This window comes from Phocoena phocoena, chromosome 10, assembly GCF_963924675.1.
Source record: "Phocoena phocoena chromosome 10, mPhoPho1.1, whole genome shotgun sequence".
Lineage (NCBI taxonomy): Eukaryota > Metazoa > Chordata > Mammalia > Artiodactyla > Phocoenidae > Phocoena > Phocoena phocoena.
In genome coordinates, this window is record NC_089228.1 from 80,121,464 (window position 1) to 80,143,547 (window position 22,084).

Here is a 22,084-nt window from a genome sequence, read left to right on the forward strand (position 1 = left end):
ACTTTGCTGTACACCTGAAATTAACACAATATTGTAAATCAACTATACTTCAACTAAAAAAAGAATAAAATAAGCAGGTGCATCTGCTTTAACACCAGAAACGCCAAGAGTGTAATGCATGCTACAGTTAAACCTTGCCCATCAAGATAATCACGCTCTCTGGATCGCCGAGGGATAAATCTTAAAGTGCTGGGTTTGCAATTCTTTCTGAAATACCCCTAGTCTTTTTGAGTGGAAGTCATTGAATACAACATAACCTTTCTCGATGAATCTGGGACATAGCTATAAACACCTGTAATGATAATAAGTGTAGATACAGAGGCAAATAACATGGATACTCCCATAGTGGTCCTGGACCCTGATATCTAACTCGGAAAGTCTTCTCTGTAGTCCCAGGTATTTTTGCAACTCTCAACTGACTTGGGGGTATTTTTAGCTTTTCTGATACTATTCTTAAAAGTACACATTCCTCTCCTGGTTCCTGGGTTCCTTACAGAATCTTTTTCTTTTCATCTCTAAAAAACTTTTCATCATAAAAAACTGGGTTCATCAGAAAGCTTCCTTCCTGCCCTGAAACCATTTGTTTCTCCAACCTTCTTGAGCCATCCAGGGTCTTGGCTGTTTCTTCTTTGAGCCACTGGACAGCTGCTTTTCTCCCATTCCTTAATCCCCCCAGCCGTCAGCTCTCAGCTCTCACAAATTCTAACGTCATGTCGGCCCTGTCTTCAAGTGCCTCTGTCACTGTCGCTCAGCCAAATCACTGACTCTGATTAGAACTGGTCACCTTCTTGATTCTCTGAGCAGTGGGATTATCAATGAGACAAGCTGAGAAGGGGCCGGGTACAACTACCACAAAAAGAAGCTGGCAGGAGGCCTGGCGGGGTTTGAAGCCCATGGCACTACATGTCTCTTTTGGGTGCACTTTATAATCTAAGTCAAAGTGGCCTTGGGGGAGGGCGGATTGGGAAAACGGGAGGTATGGAATTGGGAAAACAGTAGATGTGTCATCCACGGACAGAACTGCCATTGATAGCACACAATCTGTACTAGTTACTGGTGGAGTTATTAAGGCAAATCACTTAAGCTTTCTTTTCTTTTTTTTGTTTTTGCAGATCACTTATACTTCCTGAGATTCAGTTTTCTCATTTATAGAATGAAAACAGTAACACCTACCTCATGGAGACTTCACAGCGTTAAAATCACATAAAAACATACTAAAGCATGTGCAAACTATAAAGGGCTATAAAATGCTAATTACATTTATTATCCTAGCGCTCTCTCTCTCTCTGTCATCTGTAAAACGAGTGATTTGGATCTTACAAGACATTTTCACTTTGAAACTGCCTTTCAACAACCAGTACTGCCTTATAAACAAACTGCTACATCATCTTAACTCATAGAGAATATATTTGAAAACATCTGCCAAAGACAGGTGGATATATGTTTATTTTCATTTTCACGTATACGGTGATATATGACGTGAATTGTATGGCAATTTTCAAAGCAACTATATTGTTTACACCTTAACTACTTTAGACACAGACAGTTTTAAACTATTTTAAGTTCTTATACCTTATATAGTTCACCATTAGTGGTATTCAATAACTAGTTTTCACACATAATGCCTAATAAAATACTTCCCATGAGATTTATAGGAATTATTCACAGTTAGACATGAACTTCGAGAGAAACGCATCCGGAGAAAATGGAAGGAAACCTGACTAGCTGTTGGCCGTTTCTTGGGATCCCACTGCAGCATGTCTCTCAGGAGGTGAACTGCTTCGCTGCTGGCATTTGGAATCAGGGTCTTCAAGTTATTGGGCACACAGTGGGGCCAGCGGAAGTTCATGGCACTCGACAGTTGGTAGCCTTCAGGCCAGTCAGTCTGAAAGAAGGAAAAGGTAGAAAATCTTGCTCAGCCAGTCGCTGTGATCGGACTTTATAATCTGGCATGTATGACGTGTCACTGCCACGTCCATACTAACTATGGTGGTGGTGGCACTGTGGGTACTGAAATGCAGGAGGATGCTAACAGAGAGACACAAAGAACAGGAAGACTGGGGAACAGTGGGAAAGACACTGGATTTGCCACCAACTTTTTTTTTTTTTGGCTGAATCGCGTGGCTTGCAGGATCTTAGTTCCCTGACCAGGGATTGAACCTGGGCCACGGCAGTGAAAGCGCCAAGTCCTAACAACTGGACCGCCAGGGAACTCCCCATTCCAACTTATTTTATAACTTTAACACAAGACAGTTCACCTCTTGAGATCTGGGGGTTGAACCAAATTAGTATTTTCCCAATTGCGTTCCATGAGACATAGGTTTTAGAAACTGCTAATGAGATTTTTTGGGGGGAAAAAAATAAAACAAAACACCTTGTTCTTGGTCAGATAAACTTGTGAAAGCCTCATATGACTATATCCCCATCTTGGTGAGTCAAAGTACAAATGCTTAGAATCCCAGCAGTCAGGAGAGCTATTAGTCTCAAGTCCTCCACTTTTTCATGCATCAGACCTACGGGGCACTCAGCGTGGGGGCGAATGACAGAAGATGCTAAGCAATCAGTCTTTAAGATCCCTGTTAGCTCCAACAAACTCCTGTTTTATAAGACACATTCTGATGTAATTGCTTTTCATTTTTTTAAAGTGAAGTGGCAGAATATATAGCTTGTATCATTCATTCACTTAGAATAGTTACCGAGGGCCTCCTATATACTTAATGTTGTTGGGTATCCAAAAAACAATCCAATATAAATCCTGTCCTTAAAGATATTATGGTCGGAAAGAGGAAATAAGACATTTATTTTAAAAGCACAGTAACACAAAATAAAAAGTAACGAAGGTCACAAGAGAAGTAGAGATACAGTCATCCAGAGGAGGGACAGATTCCAGCAGGAGAGTCTGGAAATCTTGAAGAGGTGGCACTAATGATTCCTTCAGATAATTTTTCTTTTTTTTTTTTTTTTTGGCGGTACGCGGGCCTCTCACTGTTGTGGCCTCTCCCGTTGCAGAGCACAGGCTCCGGACGCACAGGCTCAGCGGCCATGGCTCATGGGCCCAGCCGCTCCGCGGCACTTGGGATCTTCCCGGACGGGGGCACGAACCCGTGTCCCCTGCATCGGCGGGCAGACTCTCAACCATTGCGCCACCAGGGAAGCCCCCTTCAGATAATTAAAAAAAAATTTTTGAGGGTCTGGTTTGTACCAGCAATGGTGCTAGAATGTGTAAAATAAATGCAAAAAGAAACACGAGACAAATCCCTTCCCTGAGTGAGCTTATGGTCCAGCAAACAGATTATGTACACATGATATATTAATAACACAGAACACAGCTGAACATGAAGAGATTAGAGGAATAGGGAGGAGAAAGATTACGAGGGTCTTGGAAGAAGAGTGGGATTGGGGCACATGAGACATGCACTTGGCAGAAGTGGGAGATTCTAGAGCACAGAGCCAGGAGGGGTGCAAGTGGCGGATAAGGGATTAGAGTTAGGGGGCTGGGCAGTAGATATTTTTAGGAGGGGAGGACAGTACCAGAGCTGTTCTTTAGGCGAATAAGTCTGGCCACAGACTGGAAGAAACGCTGGAGGGAAAAGACTTGAAGGCAGAAAGACTGGGGAGGTGCCCCCCTCCCCAGACACAGGCAGGGCTTCAGTCTGAGATACTGGCTGAAGATAGCAGGATCTATGGGCCAACTGCTTGGATAAAGGGAAAGGGGAGCAAGGGAGACAGGAAGAAGGTAAAACTGAAACTCAGCCTCAAGGCTAGGCTCTGGGATGTGATGGGACCACAGGCAGAAGTGGGGAATGAGCGAAGAAGGCTGGTTGGGGACAAAACAAAAAGCAGTCTGGGGCTCCCCTCGTGGCCCAGTGGTTGAGAGTCCGCCTGCCGATGCAGGGGACGCGGGTTCGTGCCCCAGTCCGGGAGGATCCCGCATGCCGCGGAGTGGCTGGGCCCGTGAGCCATGGCCGCTGAGCCTGCGCGTCCGGAGCCTGTGCTCCGCAATGGGAGAGGCCACAACAGTGAGAGGCCCGCGTAAGCAGTCTGGGTCAGACGTGCTGAGTTGGAGGTAAGGGTGAGGGTGTCAGGGAAACTTCCCAGAGAAAGATGTAAATTTGTGACCAGAGTTATAAAGGAAACGGGGAGGGCTACAGATCACATTAGGAGACGTCTGCACGCCTAAGAGTTGTAGCCACGAGAACGCAGAAGCTCTGCAAGGGAGCGGAGAGGACGCGGGCAGAAAAGCAGAGGAAGCCAGGACGTCTTCCACTGCAGGGTAGGAGAAGGGCGTGGAGGACTACCCAGGGCGAGGAAGATCCAGAACGAGCCGGTGCTGCCCAGGGCGGGGGGGCAGGGAACACAGGAAGCTGCAGCTTTGTCCTACAGGCCTTTGTCCCACCTCGTTACCTTTTTGGGTGTCCCCAGCACTTGGCAGATTTTGAAGATTGTGTCGATCTCACTGGCCCCGGGGAAGAGTGGTCGGAGGGTGTACACCTCTGCCATGATGCAGCCCACGGCCCAGATGTCGATGGGGGAGCTGTAGTTTGTGGACCGCAGGAGCACCTCCGGGGCCCGGTACCTGCAAGACCAAGGAGAAGCTAGTTCCACACCTGCCGGTCAGAAGCAAACTAAATACGCAATCAGCTCCTCAGAGCGTTTCTGTATTTCTGTTTTCTGTCTAGTTCAGGGCGGTGCGTGGACTCATCAAGCAACAGCTGTAGCCGCGGTGTAAAGCTGGACTCCTCTGCTTCACAGGGTTTTCTGTGGAGCATTTCTTGACAGGCCTCTGCTCTATAGCATTTTCGAGAAATACAGACAGTGAGAGAGAACAGGAAAAGAGCGAGTGAGAGAGGAGGGAGAAGGAGCGAGAGACAATATAGAACTAGTGGTCTGTAGGCTCTTCTTGGTCATGGCCAACTGCTTAAATAAAATTCTTAGGGCCTGAAAGTTTTAATAACACCAACTGGCTGATTTTCAGACAGGTCTTTGGAGAATCTTTTACACAACTCTTTTAGGAAAAGGTCTTCTGGGAGCTCTATATACAGAATATTATTCAGATTATGGAAAAGCACAAGGGACTTCCTTATTAAAATTTTTTTATTGAAGTATAGTTGATTTACAGTATGTGTTAGTGTCTGTTGTACAGCAAAGTGATTCAGATACATATATTCTTTTTCAGATTCTTTTCCATTATAGTTTATTACAAGATATTGAATATAGTTCCCTGTTCCCTGTTGGACTTCCTTCTAAAATTGTTTACAACACAAGCTTTTCTTAAAAAAATAAATTTATTTATTTTTATTTTTGGTTGCGTTGGGTCTTTGTTACCACGTATGGGTTTTCTCTAGTTGCGGTGAGCAGGGGCTACTTTTTGCTGTGGTCCGTGGGCTTCTCACTGCGGTGGCTTCTCTTGTTGCGGAGCATGGGCTCTAGGCGTGCGGGCTTTAGTAGTTGTGGCTCAGGGCTCTAGAGCACAGGCTCAGTAGTTGTGGCGCACGGGCTTAGTTGCTCCACAGCATGTGGGATCTTCCCGGATCAGGGCTCAAACCCGTGTCCCCTGCACTGGCAGGCAGATTCTTAACCACTGTGCCACCAGGGAAGCCCCTATAATACAAGCTTTTAGGCTTGTACAATGCCAACATTCCTACACATATGTGTTTCAAATGGTGTTCTTAGTGGAAAATTAGTATTTGTGACAATATTATCCTCAGTATAATCACATGGTCTTTAAATGGTCTTTAAAAATAAGAAATGCAGGGCTTCCCTGGTGGCGCAGTGGTTGAGAGTCCACCTGCCGATGCAGGGGACGTGGGTTCGTGCCCCGGTCCGGGAAGATCCCACATGCCGCGGAGCGGCTGGGCCCGTGAGCCATGGCCACCGAGCCTGCGCTCCGCAACGGGAGAGGCCACAGCAGTGAGAGGCCCGCGTACTGCAAAAAAAAAAAAAAAAAAAAAAAAAGAAATGCAAACATTAATATTATCCTCAGTATAATGGTATATTTTTAAAGAAGTGCAATGAAATCCTTTGAGGAAGATGGTACTCACCATCTGGTAGATACATAGTCTGTGTATGGAGGTCTTGATCGGATTTCTCGGGCCAATCCAAAGTCTGCAATTTTCACGAGTTCGGGTCCCATGCAGAGGAGGTTCTCCGGCTTTAAGTCCCGATGGAAGAAGCCTGTGGAGGTGGTGGAGAAGGAATTCAGAGGCAAGATCGTGTCTGCATTACTCTTTGTAGCTGTACTGCTCTTTTCATGACAGCGATAGTCTGGTGTGACCCTGAAGGCTCTGTACATTCATCCCAATGGTAATGCAGAGCCCTTTGGACCATTCATTTCCCCTTGACAAATACAAAAATGTCAAATCATTCAAAAGTTGATCTTCATAATTTTTTGCCAAGAGAGCAAACTTCTTTTAAAATATCAAGACTCCATTATGGGCTGAGATAACTTGGCAAAAAGAAATTGTCACTCAAAGAAAAAAATATCATGCCTACCCTGCCCCAGTCAGCCAGAAAGAATTTGAGATTAAAACCATTTCAAAAGACAAGTCTTATGGCTACTGAGAGTTTACATCACAGCAAAAACACAGTCACATTTTTTGTTTAAGAAACAAGGGATTTATGAATATGACCTACTCGTATCTGAGATTCTGGTGTGTGTTGCAACAAATGTTTAAATGTCAAATACTGATTACTTTGCCCAGTAAAGAAGCACAGGGGTACATCTGTAATTCACATTGTGAAAGGCAGAGATAACTCATGGAATGGGAAGCCTGTCTCAGCTACCGCAGGGCTTTGGGGGTACATGTAGGAGAGACTCAAACACCCACCGATCAGCATCACATGCCTCTGAAGACCCCAAACCTTCCTCCTGCAGAGAGTACCACTGACAGACATCATTCTACCTGAGTCTAAGTCTCAATGGGTCATCAAATCCGGACATACAACTGTGTCAGTGCTGCTGATGGGGTTATTGGTTACCTGCCACCATTACCAATGTTGTGAAGCTGGATTCTAAGGAGCGCATTTACGGGAGGAAGGAAGAGCTATCACTGAAGACGTCGGCTATTCCTCACCCACCTCTGTGCCGATGTGCTCAAGTCTGCATCTCTAACGTGCCTGCTAAATCCTCTCCAGATCTGTGTCTCTGATGGGACAGCAGCTGATGTCACTGTCACCCTTGCATTGACCTGTCCCAAACCACTCTTCTCCTCTCCCAAATTATCTCTCCTTCTTGAACGTTTGATATGACATCCAGGTAGCTTGTAGTTATGCTGGATCCATCCGTCCCCAGACAGTAATGGAGCTGTGTCACATTTTCCATCAAAATACTTCCTATCTGTCCTTTCTGCCCTTTCTCTGACTTAAAAATGCAAGCAGTTATGAGAATGGGATCTTTTGCCAGTGCATCCAGCAAGGCTCCTGTGGCCCCTAAAACATATGACCTGCGAGACCGATGGTCTCCCTTCCTAAACACTCAGAGCATCAAAAGCATGAAAAAAAGAGACGGCAGACATCATTTTCTTACCGAACAGATGGGAAAAGTGAGTCATGGGGGCAGCGGGGGATGAATTAGGCACAACCCTACCAAGAGGTGTGTCAGAGCTCTTGCCCTATCCGGCTCTGTTCTGTCCCTGTCGATCCAGACAGCCAAATCTTGACTTGTGGTGCTGGGCCTCTCAAGTCCACATTCACCCTGTCTCTCCTCTTAGACTCCCTTTTTCTCCTCTAGTTGGGCTACACTGTTGCTTCCAAACTTAAGTGGTATTTCTCTGATAATGAAATGTCCTCCACCCCCAGGCCCCACTGCAACTCCCCCTGCCACCATCAATATAACACCCGCTCAACAAACCTGCATCTTCTCCCTGTTCAGTTCATCCTATCACATCAACTATACTCAGATACGAGCATCATTCTTGGACTCCAGACCTTGGACCTTGCTTCCACCCAGGTCACGCTCCAGTACACACTGACCACCTCCTCCCATCGGTCAAGCTTTATCCTTTCCCTGCTAACTCATCTTTAATCCTACTTCCACAGAGAACATGGGCACTAATGAAATGAGGAGAGAGAAGACTCTGGTTCCCCATTTATCCCTCTAACCAGCTTTCCTTTCTATGGATCATACTTCAGGCCCAAAATAAACTATCAGAGGGAAGATGGCTAGGAAAAAAAGTTGAACTGCAAACAGACTCCTTAAAAGTGACTTATGAAAACTGTATTTGTCAGCTGACATATGTCACCTGTTATACTGTATTCGAGGATAAGCCTTTATAACTAGGAAGCATTTGTGAATATGTCTGTAGAATATCTGGCCCTCTGTTCTTTTCATTACTGAATAATAGCAATAATTATTATCAGCCTTATACCCATGAGTTCTATTCCTTGGTAATTTAAGGTATAAGACCCTCTTGTCATGTACCTTTACTTTTCATCTCTATTTTAACAAAGCATCACGATTTTATCACTATGAGAGGAAACGCTGCATAGTGGTTAAGTGTGTAGACCGATCAGGTTGCCTGATTTCAAATCTGGCTGGAAAATCACTTAACCTCTCTGTGCTTCACTTTCCTCCTCTGTAAAATGGGGAAATAATGGCATCTACCTCATGGGGTTGTTTTGCAGCATTCAGCGTGTTAATATTTGTAGAGCTTTCAGTGCAGCGCTTGGCACATCTGCACCTTGCAAGAGCTTGTCACTGTTAGTAGTACGAATCCTCTCATTTTGTCTTCCCCACAACCTGGCAAGGGGGACAGGCAGACACGGCTGCATTTGTTGCAGATAAGAATTAAGGCTCGCGAGGCCGGTGACTGCCCACCCCCCTCCCACCCCACCCCGGGGCCCCCCAGCCTGTGAGGAGGTGGCACTAAGTTCTGATCTGACTCCTGGCTGGGCACGTGTTCTGCTGATGTGTGCACTCAGGCTTGTAACAATGAGCCCACGTCACCCTCTGAGCTTCTGATTCACAGTGGAAACCCTTATTGCTGGGTTATTCAGAGATCAGGCAACAGCAAAGTGCTGTTAACACAGAATCTTCCTGTTCGAAACTGTTTGGCTTTCAGAACACAGGAACAGACCTCCAATTTAATTTCAGGGTACCCTATGCCAGTCGAATAACAGAGGGATTTTCTCTTTCATCCTGGCAGAAAATGCGTTGTGCTTCCTTTTTTTTATTAACAACCCTTGGGCAAGAAAAACGTCAAGCCACAAAGAAGGCTTTCTCCCCTCCACATTCTGTTCATGAGGAATCTGATAGGAATATATGGAAATAACCAGAGAACACTTAAACATTATGAATTTCTGTAGCACACCTTCCTGCTAGGGAAGTTGTAATTTCACAGATATTACTGAATTTAAACCCACAGTGCTTTTATCAAGAAGGCCAGGAGGACAGCAACACATAGAAAGGCCAAGGGCTGACTCAAGGTCACACACAGCAAGACGGTGGTGAAACATGGTAGCAGAGAACCACCTCTTGGGGCCAAACATTGTCCTTTAAGCCACCTAAGGCATTCTGGATTTCCCGCATGGATATTTGTAAGGGCAGGGCAAGGATGAAACACGGTTTGCATTAATTATTTAATTCCTGCAAAGTATATCTGCTTTGGCATTGCTCGATCAGCGCCAAGTGGAGCTGAGTTTTCATTCCCCGTGGGGGGGACGTAGTCACTGACACGAACCATGGCCATGGCAACCACCTGTAGCTCTGTTCTCTGCTCCCAAAGGAGTCCACTCCCAGGGACAGAATGCACCTTCTCACAGTGAGAACCAGACAACAGGGAAGAGCCTGAAACTCACAAGACAAATCTGCAAAGTGCTTTTGATTATTTCTTTTCCGTGACTGGAGGAAAAGAACAACATAAAGCTCCAAAGTTAAGTCAACACCGTATGAAAACCATTCAAAAGTTTTCAAAAATCATTTATCAATGAAAATGAGATAGAACCTGCAAAATGAATATCCATCCCACCTCCAACTACTATCACCACTTTCTTCACTTCTTGTTCTCTGTTCTCTGTGAGGAGAGACAGGTTTTTCTAGAGAAGTGTAGCAAATGGGCACAGATACGGGAGCTAATCTCCGCTCTACCGCTTTAATGCAGTGGGGCGTTTGGCAGGTCTTTAAACCTCTCTGAACCTCAGTTTCCTCTCCTTTGAAAGGAATAAATACCATCTGTCCTCTCTACCTGAGAAACTGGCAAGGAAACAAATAAGGTAACGGATGAAATGATATTAAGCTCAGACTAGGACTGGCACTTAGCTGGGGGAGAGTGTCCACAAGAATCTTAGGGAGAGGCATGGTGCTGGGGTTAGAAAAGCAAAGGAGGTCTGACCGTCCTAAACTGAGCTTTCCCTTCCGCCATTTCTGAACACAATCGGAGTATGTAAGGTGTGCAAGGAAGACTGACAGTGCAGAGTTTCAAAGAGGTGTTTTGACACAATAATTTAGGGATGCTGAATTACTGAATACGAATATGTACTGTGTGTGTGTGCATACATGTGCATTTGTGGGTATTGGGGGAGAGTGTATGTGTAGGTGTACACGCAGATGTGTGCGTGTGTATGCACAAGTATGGGTGCGTGTGTGTGTGTGCACATCTCTGTTGATTTGATGGGATTTGGTAGAGACCTGGATAAAAGGATACAAGTTCTTTCTGGCAACAACTATCTGAGTCTCACAAAAAGCAACAAAAAGGAAAGGAAGAGAAAGCCAACACATATCAACTTTCTTATAGAGATCCACCATGCCGTTCCCAGTACTGAGCAAAGAGCCCCAGTAACTGAGACACTATGACGGGTCCCTATGTGAAAACTTCTGGTTGACCTTTCTCTTTGGAGAATCCCTTTGATTTCTCACCATTTCTTTTTCCTGGGCTCTCAAATCTAGCAAGTGCCCCTTCTCCTCCTACTTGTCCCTAAAGACACCATACCAGAAGTTTTCGGTATTTTGCAAACTCATACCATCCCTTGGGAAATTCTTGTGGCAAAAGTGCTCCTTCTACCCGTGTCAGTGGAATCAGAGATACCTTTTACTGAAAACTTTTTACTAGAATTGGTTCACGGGCTTGCATATCACTCTCGAATTATTCAGCACATGCCCGCAGCTTCCAAGAACTTGTACAGACAGCCTCTGTTTGGCCTCTAAATGTGATGGCTGCTTAGGGGGTCACAGAGCAGGCTGGGAAGGGTCCCAGACGTACCATGCGGCACAATGTCTTTTCCCCTCACTGCCAATTCGCGTCAAATCTGAACTGACTGTATCATCAAAGGGCTTCCGCCCAGTTTCCTTATTGGGTAATGAAACTCATTTGTTGGTGCAGTATTTGCAATGGCAATGATACCCTTAGACTGGGAGGGAACAGATTTCTGTCTGTGCAAGATCAGCTTGCCATCTGTCTGTATGTCAAAGCACCCTCAAATGGCCTTCTGAGGGACTCCTGGCTCCCCTGGTAGACACGTCCATCCCGAGGCTCTGCGTTCATGAGAACATATCGACCCAACCCAAGTTGGGTCTGTGGCCAGTTAGTAACCCAAACTAGTAATGCCTCGGGACTTGCTGGAAATATAACCTCAAATGCATTGCTACTCAATACTGTTCAAAAGTTCAGCTAAGAACAATAGTGATGGAGGATTTCCTGAAGGGTATATGACCATCCATACCTCTGGATGCCTTAAATCTCTCCCTGGACTCACCAGACCATCCCCAGAGTGAATCACACTGGGCCCCAGTAGGACCATTTTCTCTGATCAGGTGATGTAATTGGCCTATATCGAGGAAGATGACCTGAAACTGTCCCATGTAACTTGTCACTGTGTTTACCATAAAGTCATGTTACATAAGGATCCATGACAGAAACCTCTCTGGTATCAGTACCAAGAAAAGTTCTGCTTCTCTTGGGCAACTGAACTGTTTTTACCTTGGAGGAACCATGTAGGTTGTAATTGGTCGTGTTTCACATTCTGCATTGTCTGACAGCAAACTCAGGCTCACATCTGTAGCCTGCCTCTTCTACTTAAGTAAAACTTGCTGACATGCATTTTGTCGATTAACCTCACCCCGGCTATGTCCGTGCCTTGTTTTGCCTTTTTCTTTGCTTATTTTAAGTGTATTTTATTTTCCTGGATTGCATAGATCTTGTTAGACCACTTTGCACCCTTCTGAACAAGCTGAAATTGAAACACATTAAAAAGATGAAAAGCCACAGCAAAGCAGTGTTAGTTAGTAGGTTAAACATCATATGTGAAGCTTCTATGAATTCTAATCGTAGGTTCCTGATTAATACACCAGTTAATGATCAGGAATAACTCTTAGATCTGTAACTAACAAGCTTAATGTTAAAGCCTAACGAATAAGAACACACAGACATGATAAATAATGAGGGAAATTCAGAAATCAAGCTACAGAAGATAACATATTCCAAAATCCATTGTCAGCCTCTCAACTCTTCAATTTTTTCTGAGAGTCAATTACAAAAGACACTGATGCTTCCTACATCTTCTACCTGATGACAGCATTTCACTGCTATTCCGAAGCACAATACTGCAAATCACCTACCGTGTTTGTGAATAAATGCAAGTCCTTGCAATATCTGATACATGATATTTCTTATAGCAGATTCAGGAAACAACTTATTTCTGTATAGGGCAGAGGAAAAAAAGTTATAAGTCTAGATTTATGAAATTTGTTAATGAAAACAAAGCCCCTGTTTTCATGTTCTTTTGGTTATACAGTAAGAATTTAAGAAAACACTTGCTGACATGCTAATTTGACTAGATCCTCTGATAATAAAGATCAAAGAAAAACAACTGCTTATCCATGTAAGACAGCATACCTTATAAGCACCAAATCAGTTATGTTACAAAAAAGAAACGATCAAACATTTAATAACAAACAAACAAATAAATTCCCTCCAATGTATCATATAAAAGTCTCCTCTCTCCATAATATAATTAAAGCTTAAAATTTTTTGATGGGGAAAATCTGAGGTCTTTCAGATGAAGGGCTTATGAGATGCGGTGGATTGTGACATTTTCCCTGGCTGGGCAAACCACACAGCTTCTCTGCTGTTATTGACAATGGAAACGATATTTGTTCACTGAAATCACTCAGAAGGATGCTCAGAATGGCATTCAACTGCCACCAGGAAAATGTGCCCAAGAGGTTCTACATGGTTTACTTGTCAAGTCCAAAATGACCATCAGAGGTTAGTTTTTTAAATTAGTTTCTTTGTCTTCCCAGCATGCGAGCCCTGTGCACTGTAGTAAGAAAGGCACTGAAAGGAACCTGGAAGTTCCGATGGATGGCTCAGAATGAATGAAGCTGCTACAGCCCTCACTTGTGGTCACTCTGCCCATACAGTCCTGTTGGGAAGGAGAGCTGCAGAGTATCCGTTAAATCTCTGAGCCTGTTAGGGTGAGTAACCCATTAAGACATTCAAGACGGCTGCACTGAAAGCAGCTTCTCTGCCGTTATCACAGGGCCTCCAAAGCAGGAATGCAGATGGGGCCCCTCGTCTCATGGGCAGCTTTAAACAGCCAAGGCCAAGCAGCATGACCACAGTAAACAAAAGCAGAAAGAAAACACATCCACTTTGCAACATTTATTTCTAAGACCATGATGACCACACTGTACCTTTCTTTAATGAGCTGGTAAAGATTTTCCTTCATGTACTCAAAGATAAAATAAAGATGATCATTTTCCCTGATAACTTCTTTTAATTTTACTACATTGGCATGGTTGAGCTTCTTTAAAGACTGAAAGGCGAAGAAGAAAAACAAAAAATTAGAGCAAGTCTGTTGTTGAAAAAAGTAATTCCACATATACTTAGGGAGAAACACCTAATTCCAGAACCACAGAGTGCCACAATTCATTTGTTATTGACAATGTGTTAATAAATGGTATTTCTCTGAAGTTGGTATTAACTTTATGTAGAAAAACTATGTCAATTAACTGACTAGGAGGTAAGAGCTTGACCATAACTGGAACTCCTGGCTGCCCCCAGGACCAGGCAGTGGGCCAGGGCTATTTTAGGTGCACTCCCTCCAGGTGATGGAATTCACGCCATGAAAGTGGCCAGAGGGGAATCCATTGAGGCTCTGATTGATCTGATACTGAAGAGGCAGCTGCTGGGAGCTGAGATCACCAGGCAGCAGTCTGCAGACACTCCGAACAGGAAATTGCTCAGACAGAGGCTGGCAGCCTGATTCTCCCAACTTTCTTCTGACACGTGTGTGTCCATGGGACGTATAGCGCTCCTTACAAGGTGAGTGTTAAAGGAGGAGAAGAAGGAGGGGAGAAGGAGGAGAAATCTCATTGGAAAGACCCTGAGGTGAGATGGGAGAGACACCTCTGCTTCCGAGAACAGCAAAGGTAAAAAAGTCAAGCGGGGGATGAGGAACAGAGGGTGGCTCAGAAAATGGTAAGTGACCCTCTGATTATTCCCCATGCGCATGTGTGGTTTTCCTCCTCCTGGAACATACATGTGAGCGCAGCCACGCGCAAGCTATTTTCTGTTGGCATCACTAGCTCTGTCCACGGTGAACAAATACACTTTCATATTGGTGAGCAGTAATCCAGTTCATGTGTGACAGCCGGACACCCAACTGTGGGTTTTGCTCACCAGGTGATCAGAATTTGATAGACCGTCTCCTTCAAGAATGCCTCAAGGGGTCACCGTGGCAGGGGGTTGAGGCCTTTCATTCAAAAAGCCTCTTCCTCATAGAGACGTGAGTCCGATAATAATAAATTGTAAAGCCCTCTTTATCTCTGCATTTCCTTCAAAGGAACATTCCTTCTATAAAACAAACAGAATGTCTGAAGATGAAAGTGTTAACATGAGTGTCCAAATCTGGAAGGACACTCAGTGACGACGCACCCAAGGGATCAGAGCTGGGGAACGTGCAATATGACCGAGTTACTTCGAGCAGCTGGGAAGAGGGAGGAAATATGGCCAGTGAATGAGAACAAAATAAGACTCTTCTGGAACCTCTTCCCTGAAAGACAAGCTTTTGCCAAGCGCCTCTCTGGCAGGAAATACTCAGCTGTTTTGGCCAAATGGCCAAATCCTTCCAGAATGACCCAACAGGCTGATTACTTTTTCTAGCTGGGTTGGATTTCTGGTTCTCCATGAGTAGCAAGCATTGCCTAACTTGTAAGCATTCACCAGACTCTCATGGACTGCAGGCGTCTTTCCTGCTTGTTTGCTTAAAATGCACCACCGGCAGTGGCTGAGGTGTCCAGTGGCTGAGCATCAGAATGAACAGGGCAGATTCATTCAGAGGAAAATGAAGTCGTTTTCAAAGCTTTGCAAGAAGAGAATTCTAGGCAAGGAGTAGGATACCGTCTGCCGCAAGTGTGTTTTGAGCATGAATTACTGGCCCAAGTCTAACGGTGGCTCCAGCTCTCGTTTCTCAGTGAGGCTCAGGGGCAAGTTAAAGTCTATATCAGTTTAATAGAAAAAGAATTAATTTAAAACATGAATTAATTTTGTGGAGAACTTCATGTGATTCATTTTCAAGAGGTATATTTCCAGAAAGAAGGCATCTTGTGTTGGCTTGGGAAAGGCTTCCAAAAAGATGTAGAGGCAGGACAGTCGTATCGGGCAGAGAGGGAGCATATCAGGGGGATGCTTCAAGGAGGCGTAATCTGCAAGCTCTGAGTGGTCGGTGAGAGTCTCATACACGAGACTTGAAGGAAGAATCAGGCTTGGACAAACTCGGTGGGAGGGCAAGGGCACGTCAGGAGGGAGCCCCTCAGAGATTGGGTGTGGGATCAAGTGGCCACCCAGTGTCGGAGGGATGAGAACTGCCTGGATGCCAGGTGGATGCCCACTGAAGTCTTCTGACAGACCCTGAGCTTGAGACCAAGCTTTGCCGCCTAGAGCTGTGTTTCCCTCCAGCAAATTACGGAATCTCTGGGCCTCAGCTGTGCCCATCGGGAAATTCAAGATACTAAGCCTTTCCTCATCAGGTGGTTGTGGGGATGAAATAAGACAGAGCACGTAAGGTGCTGCCTGGCCCATAACAGCTGCTCAGTAAATGGTAGATTGTGTGTGAGTGAACAGCTGAGTGCTAGGGAGATGAGAGGTGTGGAGAGTGGGGAGCACAGGCCACTGCAATGAGCTATGGTTTCTGAGTGCAGGGGTAGATGATAATTAACACAAGAGGGAGAAAATATAAGCACTGAGGGAGGCAGACGTTCTAGAAAATTCAGACGCTGGTGTCCACTAAGCAGCTGGATATATGGGACTGAAGCAGGGGTCAGCAAACTCTTCTGTCAAGGGACAGAGAGTAAATATTTAGGGCTTTCTAGGTCATATGGTCCCTGCTGCAACTACTTAACTTTGTCAGTGTAGTGTGAAATCAGCCACAGATAATATATAAACAAATGGACATGGCTGCGTTCCAACATTTTTTTTTCTTTTCTTTTTTTTTACAAAAACAGGCAGTGGGCTATTTACTGACCCCTGGTCTAAATGCATAAGAAAGATAAAAGATGTGCTGGGGCTGCTGAAGCAAGGGGAAATGAATAAAATCACCCAGGAGGAGAAGCCAGAGCAAAGGAGAAAATTGCTGAGAAGAGAATGTGAGGAATTATCCACACTTAAAGGGTGAAATCATAGAACCACTGGTGAAAGGCAAGAAGAGGTAGAAGAGGTGGGTCAAAGCAGAGTCACAGAGACCTGGGAAAGGAGAGGAGGAAGTGGTCCACAGACAAGAAAATGTCTGACAAAATGATCCTGGACTTTTTTTTTTAATCTTTTGGCCACGCCGCACAGCATGTGGGATCTTATTTCTCCGACTAGGGATCGAACCCGCGCCCCCTGTGTTGGCAGCGCAGAGTCTTAACCACTGGACCGCCAGGGAAGTCCCAACGATCCTGGACTTGACAGCGGGTGGCTTTTAGGAGAGCAACTTCCGTAGAGTTGCAGAGGTGAATGCCTGATTCAGTTAGGTGGAAAGTCAGTGGTGGGGGGAAGTGACAGCGGAGGGGGAGCTCTGGAAGGTAAGGTCAGGAAGGGGAAGGGGTGGGAGCTCCAGGGGAGGGAGGGCTGAGCCTGGTTAGACAGAACGGTGGGCACATTGATAGACTGAAGACAAGGAGCCAGTGGAAAGGAGTTTAAAGATATGGGAAGGTTTATAATAGCCAAAGGTGTCCCAGTGTCCATCGATGGATGAATGGATAAACAATATATAGTAGATCCATACAATGGAATGTTAATCAGCCTTAAAAAGGAAGGAAATCCTGACACATGGGTGAATTTAGAAGACATTCTGCTAAGTGAATTAAGCCAGTCACAAAAATGACAAATACTGTATGATTGCGCTTATATGAGGTACCTAGTGTAGTCGACAGATAGAATGTAGAATGGTGCTGTCCAGGGGCTGGGAGGAGGGATTCATGGGGAATTATTGTTTAATGGACATAGAGTTTCAGTTTTGCAAGATAAAAAGAGTCCTGGAGATGGGCCATTCTGATGGGTGTACAACATTATGTATGTACTTAATACCACTGAACCGTACCATTTTTAGGTCAAATACGCAATTCTATATCTATTTTGAGTCCTTTGGGTTCTAGCACGGGACACCTTTATCGCTGTTCTAACAATCTGGACTATTTCTCTGATTATCTACCTGGCAACCTGCCACTTTCCTTTGAGTTGTTGTTAACCTTAATGCATAGGCATTGTTTGCAGAAAATGTGCAAAGGAGGCTTCTCCAGAGATGGCTACAAAATGTCATTGTTACATATGTTCAACTTCTGGATGGTATGACAGATTTTCTAATGTTGTCCAGTTTGCTATGTAAACAAAATTTGCAAAGCTTTAAAAAAATGGTCAAAAGGTAAGTACTATGTATATTTTATCACCATTTGAAAGAAAAGAGACACTAGTGAGAAACTAGTGAAAGTTGAATAAATCTGTGGTTTAGTTAACAGCACTATTACCAAGGTTTAAAAAGAAGTACAGGCACACACACCAAAAAACTAAAAAAAAAAAGTGCACACACATAAATAGCACAGCAATCTTCTCCTCTCAGCTGTCAGCTGCGTTATCATCTGCCTCCTTTTTCAACATCAGTGAAACAATTCAAACTGTATCAACTATAAATCTATGCGTGTATAAAGCTATTTTCATCAACCATACCATAAATTATCCCTTTGTGTATTAATAAATACCTTGACCTCCCGAAGGTTCATGCATTCCTCCCAGGAATAAAACTTTCTTTTCATTCTAAAAGAGAAGAAAGAAACAAATAGCACGTTTATTCCCAGTAACTGGCTATGCTTTATCTTAAAAAAAAAAGTTTTCGTTCTGAACCTAATGAACAGTGCTTAAAGTGGGTTCCAATTTCTACCAGATACTATACTATTCAAAACGGCATTTTATTTAAAAACCTGGCAGTGCAATCAATCCTCCAGCACAAAATTTCCCAGCAGAGTTAGCACGAGGGCATTGCAAAGAGGCCTGGACTGCTGTCTTGCTCTGTCACTAATTAGCTAACCCTGCCCTGGAGGAAAAACGCCCAGGCTTATTTTATCTGGACCAGAGCTGTCCAATCGAACTTTCTGTATTGGTGGAAATGTCCTGTACTGTCCAGTATGGTAGCCACTAGACACAGGTGACTACTGAGTACCTGGCGTGAGGCTAGGGCAACACAGAAACTGAATTGTTAATTTAAATTTAAATTTAAATGATATATGATTACTTGCCACCATGTTGGACGGCACAGGGATGGACACTCTGGTACAGGGGGTGGCAAACTATGGCCCACGGGCCAATTCCACCCGACCATCTGATTTTATATAGCCCATGGGACAAGAATGGCATTTATACTTTTAAATGGTTGGGAAAAACAAAGCAAAAGAAAAATAATAATTTGTGACATGTGAAAATGATCTGAAATTCCAGTTTCAGTTTCCATAAATGAAGTTTTGCTGGAACACAATCACACTCATTTGCTTGCATATGATACATGGCTGCTTTCCCACTACAACAGCAGAGCTGGGCTATGACAGAGACCACATGGCCTGCAAAGCCTAAAACATTTACTGTCTGGCCCTTTGCAGGAAAAGTGTGCCAACCCCTGGTCCAGAGCCTGAGGGGAGAGACAGACAGCCTGGTGAGCTGGCCAGAAATCTAAGGGTTCTCTCTTTCATGGCCCTTCAACCACATCGTCTCATTTGAATCTTACAGCAGTACCATGAGACAGATGGGATGGGTGGAAACTAAGAAACAGAGAAGTTATGCCATTTCACCAGGGTCTCAGTGCTGGCTAATAACAGATCAACTCTCATCTCTCCCCCTCACTCTGAGAGTCTGTCCCAATGTCACACTGTCTCCCAGCTGAGTGACCATTTCCTGTATTCATGCCCCAGATATATTTTAGCCCCTGCTACACGTGGCAGAGACCCAGGCACTGGGGATACAATGATGGGCAAGACGTTGCTCATGGAACCGACCTCGGAGCAGGAAGGCAGGTCATCCATCGACTTCTGTGCTGAGTGCCACGAAGGGAAGGGACAGGGCACCGTGAAAGTGGACCCCAACGTGACCTAATCTTGTCTAGGGTATCAGGAAACAGCCTTCCAGTGAAGTGGTATTTCAACCAAGACCTGAAGGACCAGGAGAATTTGGTCTGGTCGGAGGCGTGGGGTAGTGAGTAGCATGGGAAGACAGAGGGCAGAAAGGTATCTGGTGAGTTCAAGAAGCCAAAAGGCCAGTGTGGCCAGGACAAAGCAGGCAAGGGAGTAGTGGGAGGAAATGCAGCCAGAGAAGACAGGCAGGGGCCGAGTGAAACAGCAAGTTGTAAAATTGGGGGCTTGACCCAAAAACTGATAGGAAGACATTAAAAGCTCTTCCTTTGGGATCCCTGAAAGCAGAGCCTGAAGCAAGGACTTGGGTGCAGGGAGTTGATTTGGGAGGTGATTCCAGGAACCCAGGGCAAGGAGCAGGGAACCTGAGAACAGAGAGGGGGGAAACCCATGAAAGGACACATTACAGAGCTGACACTGCAGTGGGCAATGGGGTCTCAGTCCTGCTGGGGACCTTCTGTGGAACAAGCAGGAGCACCTTGGTTGAGTCTCCCACATGCACCTGAGGTGCAATCCTGGTGGCGGGCACATCACTGCACACCCTAGCACGCTGAAGTCAGGTGGGACAAGGGGACATGATGGGGCAGCAAAGAAGGTTTGGTACAATTGATTTTAGACAATTAGACTCACGTGTTTAATATAATCCCTTCAGGCTGGAATGGACAGGGTTAAGAATGGAAGCCAGGAACCCTAGAGAGGAAAGTATTCTAGAGGCAGAGGTGGTAAATGATAATGAGTTGAATGGGAGGTTAGCAGTGGGGAAGTGGAGAAGTAGGTGGATCAGATAAATATCTGGTAGTTAGAGTCTATAGGACCAGACGACCAATGCTGGGGCACAGGGAGGGGGTGTTGGGGGACTCCCAGGCTTTGCGGGGATGGAAATGTGTCATTTATCAAGACAGGCATTATATGCTGGATGTAAGTTCAGTTTTGGGTATGATGAGTGTGAAGTGTCTTCAGGGCATCCAAATGGAGATGTTGAGAAGGCAACTGCATATAGATGGGTGTGGCAGGCAGACTCTAAAATGGTCCCCAAAGCACCCCACCTCCTGGTATTCACAAACTGGCCTAACCCCCCTTCTTTTAATGACTTGCTTCTAACTAATAGAATACAGCAGTTTGAGAGGATACTCCTTCTGTGATTAGTTTACAAATGCAATAAGATGTCACCTCCATCTTGGTTGAAGACTCTCATTGCCTTCTTGATTTCCATGTCTTGATGGAGCAAGTTGCCATGTTGTGAGCTGCTCTTTGGAGAGGCCCACATGGCAAGGGACTGAGGGCAGCCTCCAGCCAAGAGCCAGCAGAGGACCAAGGCCCTCAGTCCAACAACTCCCAAGGTACTGAATGCTGCCCACAGTCATGTGAGTGAACTTGGAAGTGGATCCTTCCCCAGTCCAGCCTTCAGATGAGATCCCAGCACCAGCTAGCAGCTTGACTGCAGCCTCATGAGAGACCCCAAAGCAGAGAACTCAGCTAAGCCAGGCCCAGACTCCTGACCCACAGAAACTGTGAGATAGTTGTCTTAAACCACAATATTGGGGGGTAAAGTGTTATGCAGCAACAGATAACTAATACAATGGGTCTGGACTCAGATTGCAAAGGGCGAGTGGGGTGGGGGGAGCAAAACCACAGTCACCAGACTATCACACGTGTAAAGGATCCAAAATAACATTTCATTTCTCAGTTTCAGTTTCCTTTCCTATAAAGTATTTCTTAATCTGCTTGTTACTACCTCCCCATATGAGAAGATCCTTGGAACAAGTACTAGAGCTGTATGCAAAGTAGTGCGTCTAACTTGGGGATGTGTTTAAGACTCTAACATGAGCATCCCAGAGTTCACAGTCATCTAACCCACAGCAATCAATGTCTGAGATTCTTCTCCATGCCTCCCCTGTAGAAACTTTTCACAGATGAAGAATGGAGAGCACAGAGTTAAAACTATGTTGACAATGTGTCACTGAGGATGGATTCGTGAGCATGAAGGATAAAACTTACTTTTTAATAGCAATCAGTTCCCCAGACTCGATGCTTCTTCCCAGCAGGACGGAACCATAGGTTCCATCCCCGAGTTGCTTGATGGTTGTGTACCTATTCATGGTGTGCCCGCTCAGGCCGGACATTCATCTCAGGGCCAAGGCGGATCAGTCCTGCAGCCGCAGCAGACCTCCCCGGAGTGTAACCAGATTTTTCTATGGCAGCACAAGGTATTCAATAGAACGTGACTATCTCCCAAATACATATTTTCAAAGATGAGTCTTCTGCCTGTAGAGAAAAATGAAAGACAAGGATAAATGTTAATGTACATTCTATGTCTGTCTAAATCAGGGGCCAGCTGTAACCCCCAGTCTGCCACCTGCTTTTTTGTAAATAAAGTTTTATTGGAACACAGTCATGCCCACTCACTTGCATACTGTCTGCAGCTGCTTTCACGCTACACAGCAGAGTAGGTGTGACACAGACTGTATGGCCCACAAAGCCTAAGGGATATATTAT

At 45.0% G+C, this 22,084-nt stretch overlaps 2 protein-coding genes across 3 annotated transcripts in view; both read right to left on the minus strand.

The window, feature by feature from the left end:
* Positions 1 to 21,687, minus strand: part of CILK1 (ciliogenesis associated kinase 1) — a 31,325-nt gene extending 9,638 nt beyond the window's left edge. For both annotated transcript variants that reach the window (XM_065885325.1, XM_065885324.1), the window contains exons 1-7: positions 21,587 to 21,687; positions 18,173 to 18,227; positions 13,628 to 13,749; positions 12,551 to 12,630; positions 6,042 to 6,174; positions 4,405 to 4,576; positions 1,718 to 1,885 (exon numbers count right to left, since the gene is read on the minus strand). In XM_065885325.1, coding sequence (XP_065741397.1) covers positions 1,718 to 1,885; positions 4,405 to 4,576; positions 6,042 to 6,174; positions 12,551 to 12,630; positions 13,628 to 13,749; positions 18,173 to 18,227; positions 21,587 to 21,687 — 831 coding nt within the window. The remainder of the gene's footprint in view (positions 1 to 1,717; positions 1,886 to 4,404; positions 4,577 to 6,041; positions 6,175 to 12,550; positions 12,631 to 13,627; positions 13,750 to 18,172; positions 18,228 to 21,586) is intronic.
* Positions 21,688 to 21,716: 29 nt separating this feature from the next.
* Positions 21,717 to 21,830, minus strand: LOC136130050 (uncharacterized). Its single transcript, XM_065886457.1, has one exon. The coding sequence runs from the start codon at positions 21,828 to 21,830 to the stop codon at positions 21,717 to 21,719; it is 114 nt and encodes a 37-aa protein (XP_065742529.1).
* Positions 21,831 to 22,084: the final 254 nt, after the last annotated feature.

Bases quoted from the DNA above. Each gene is read 5' to 3' on its own strand.
- LOC136130050 (XM_065886457.1), bottom strand. From the start codon at position 21,830: ATGTATTTGGGAGATAGTCACGTTCTATTGAATACCTTGTGCTGCCAT.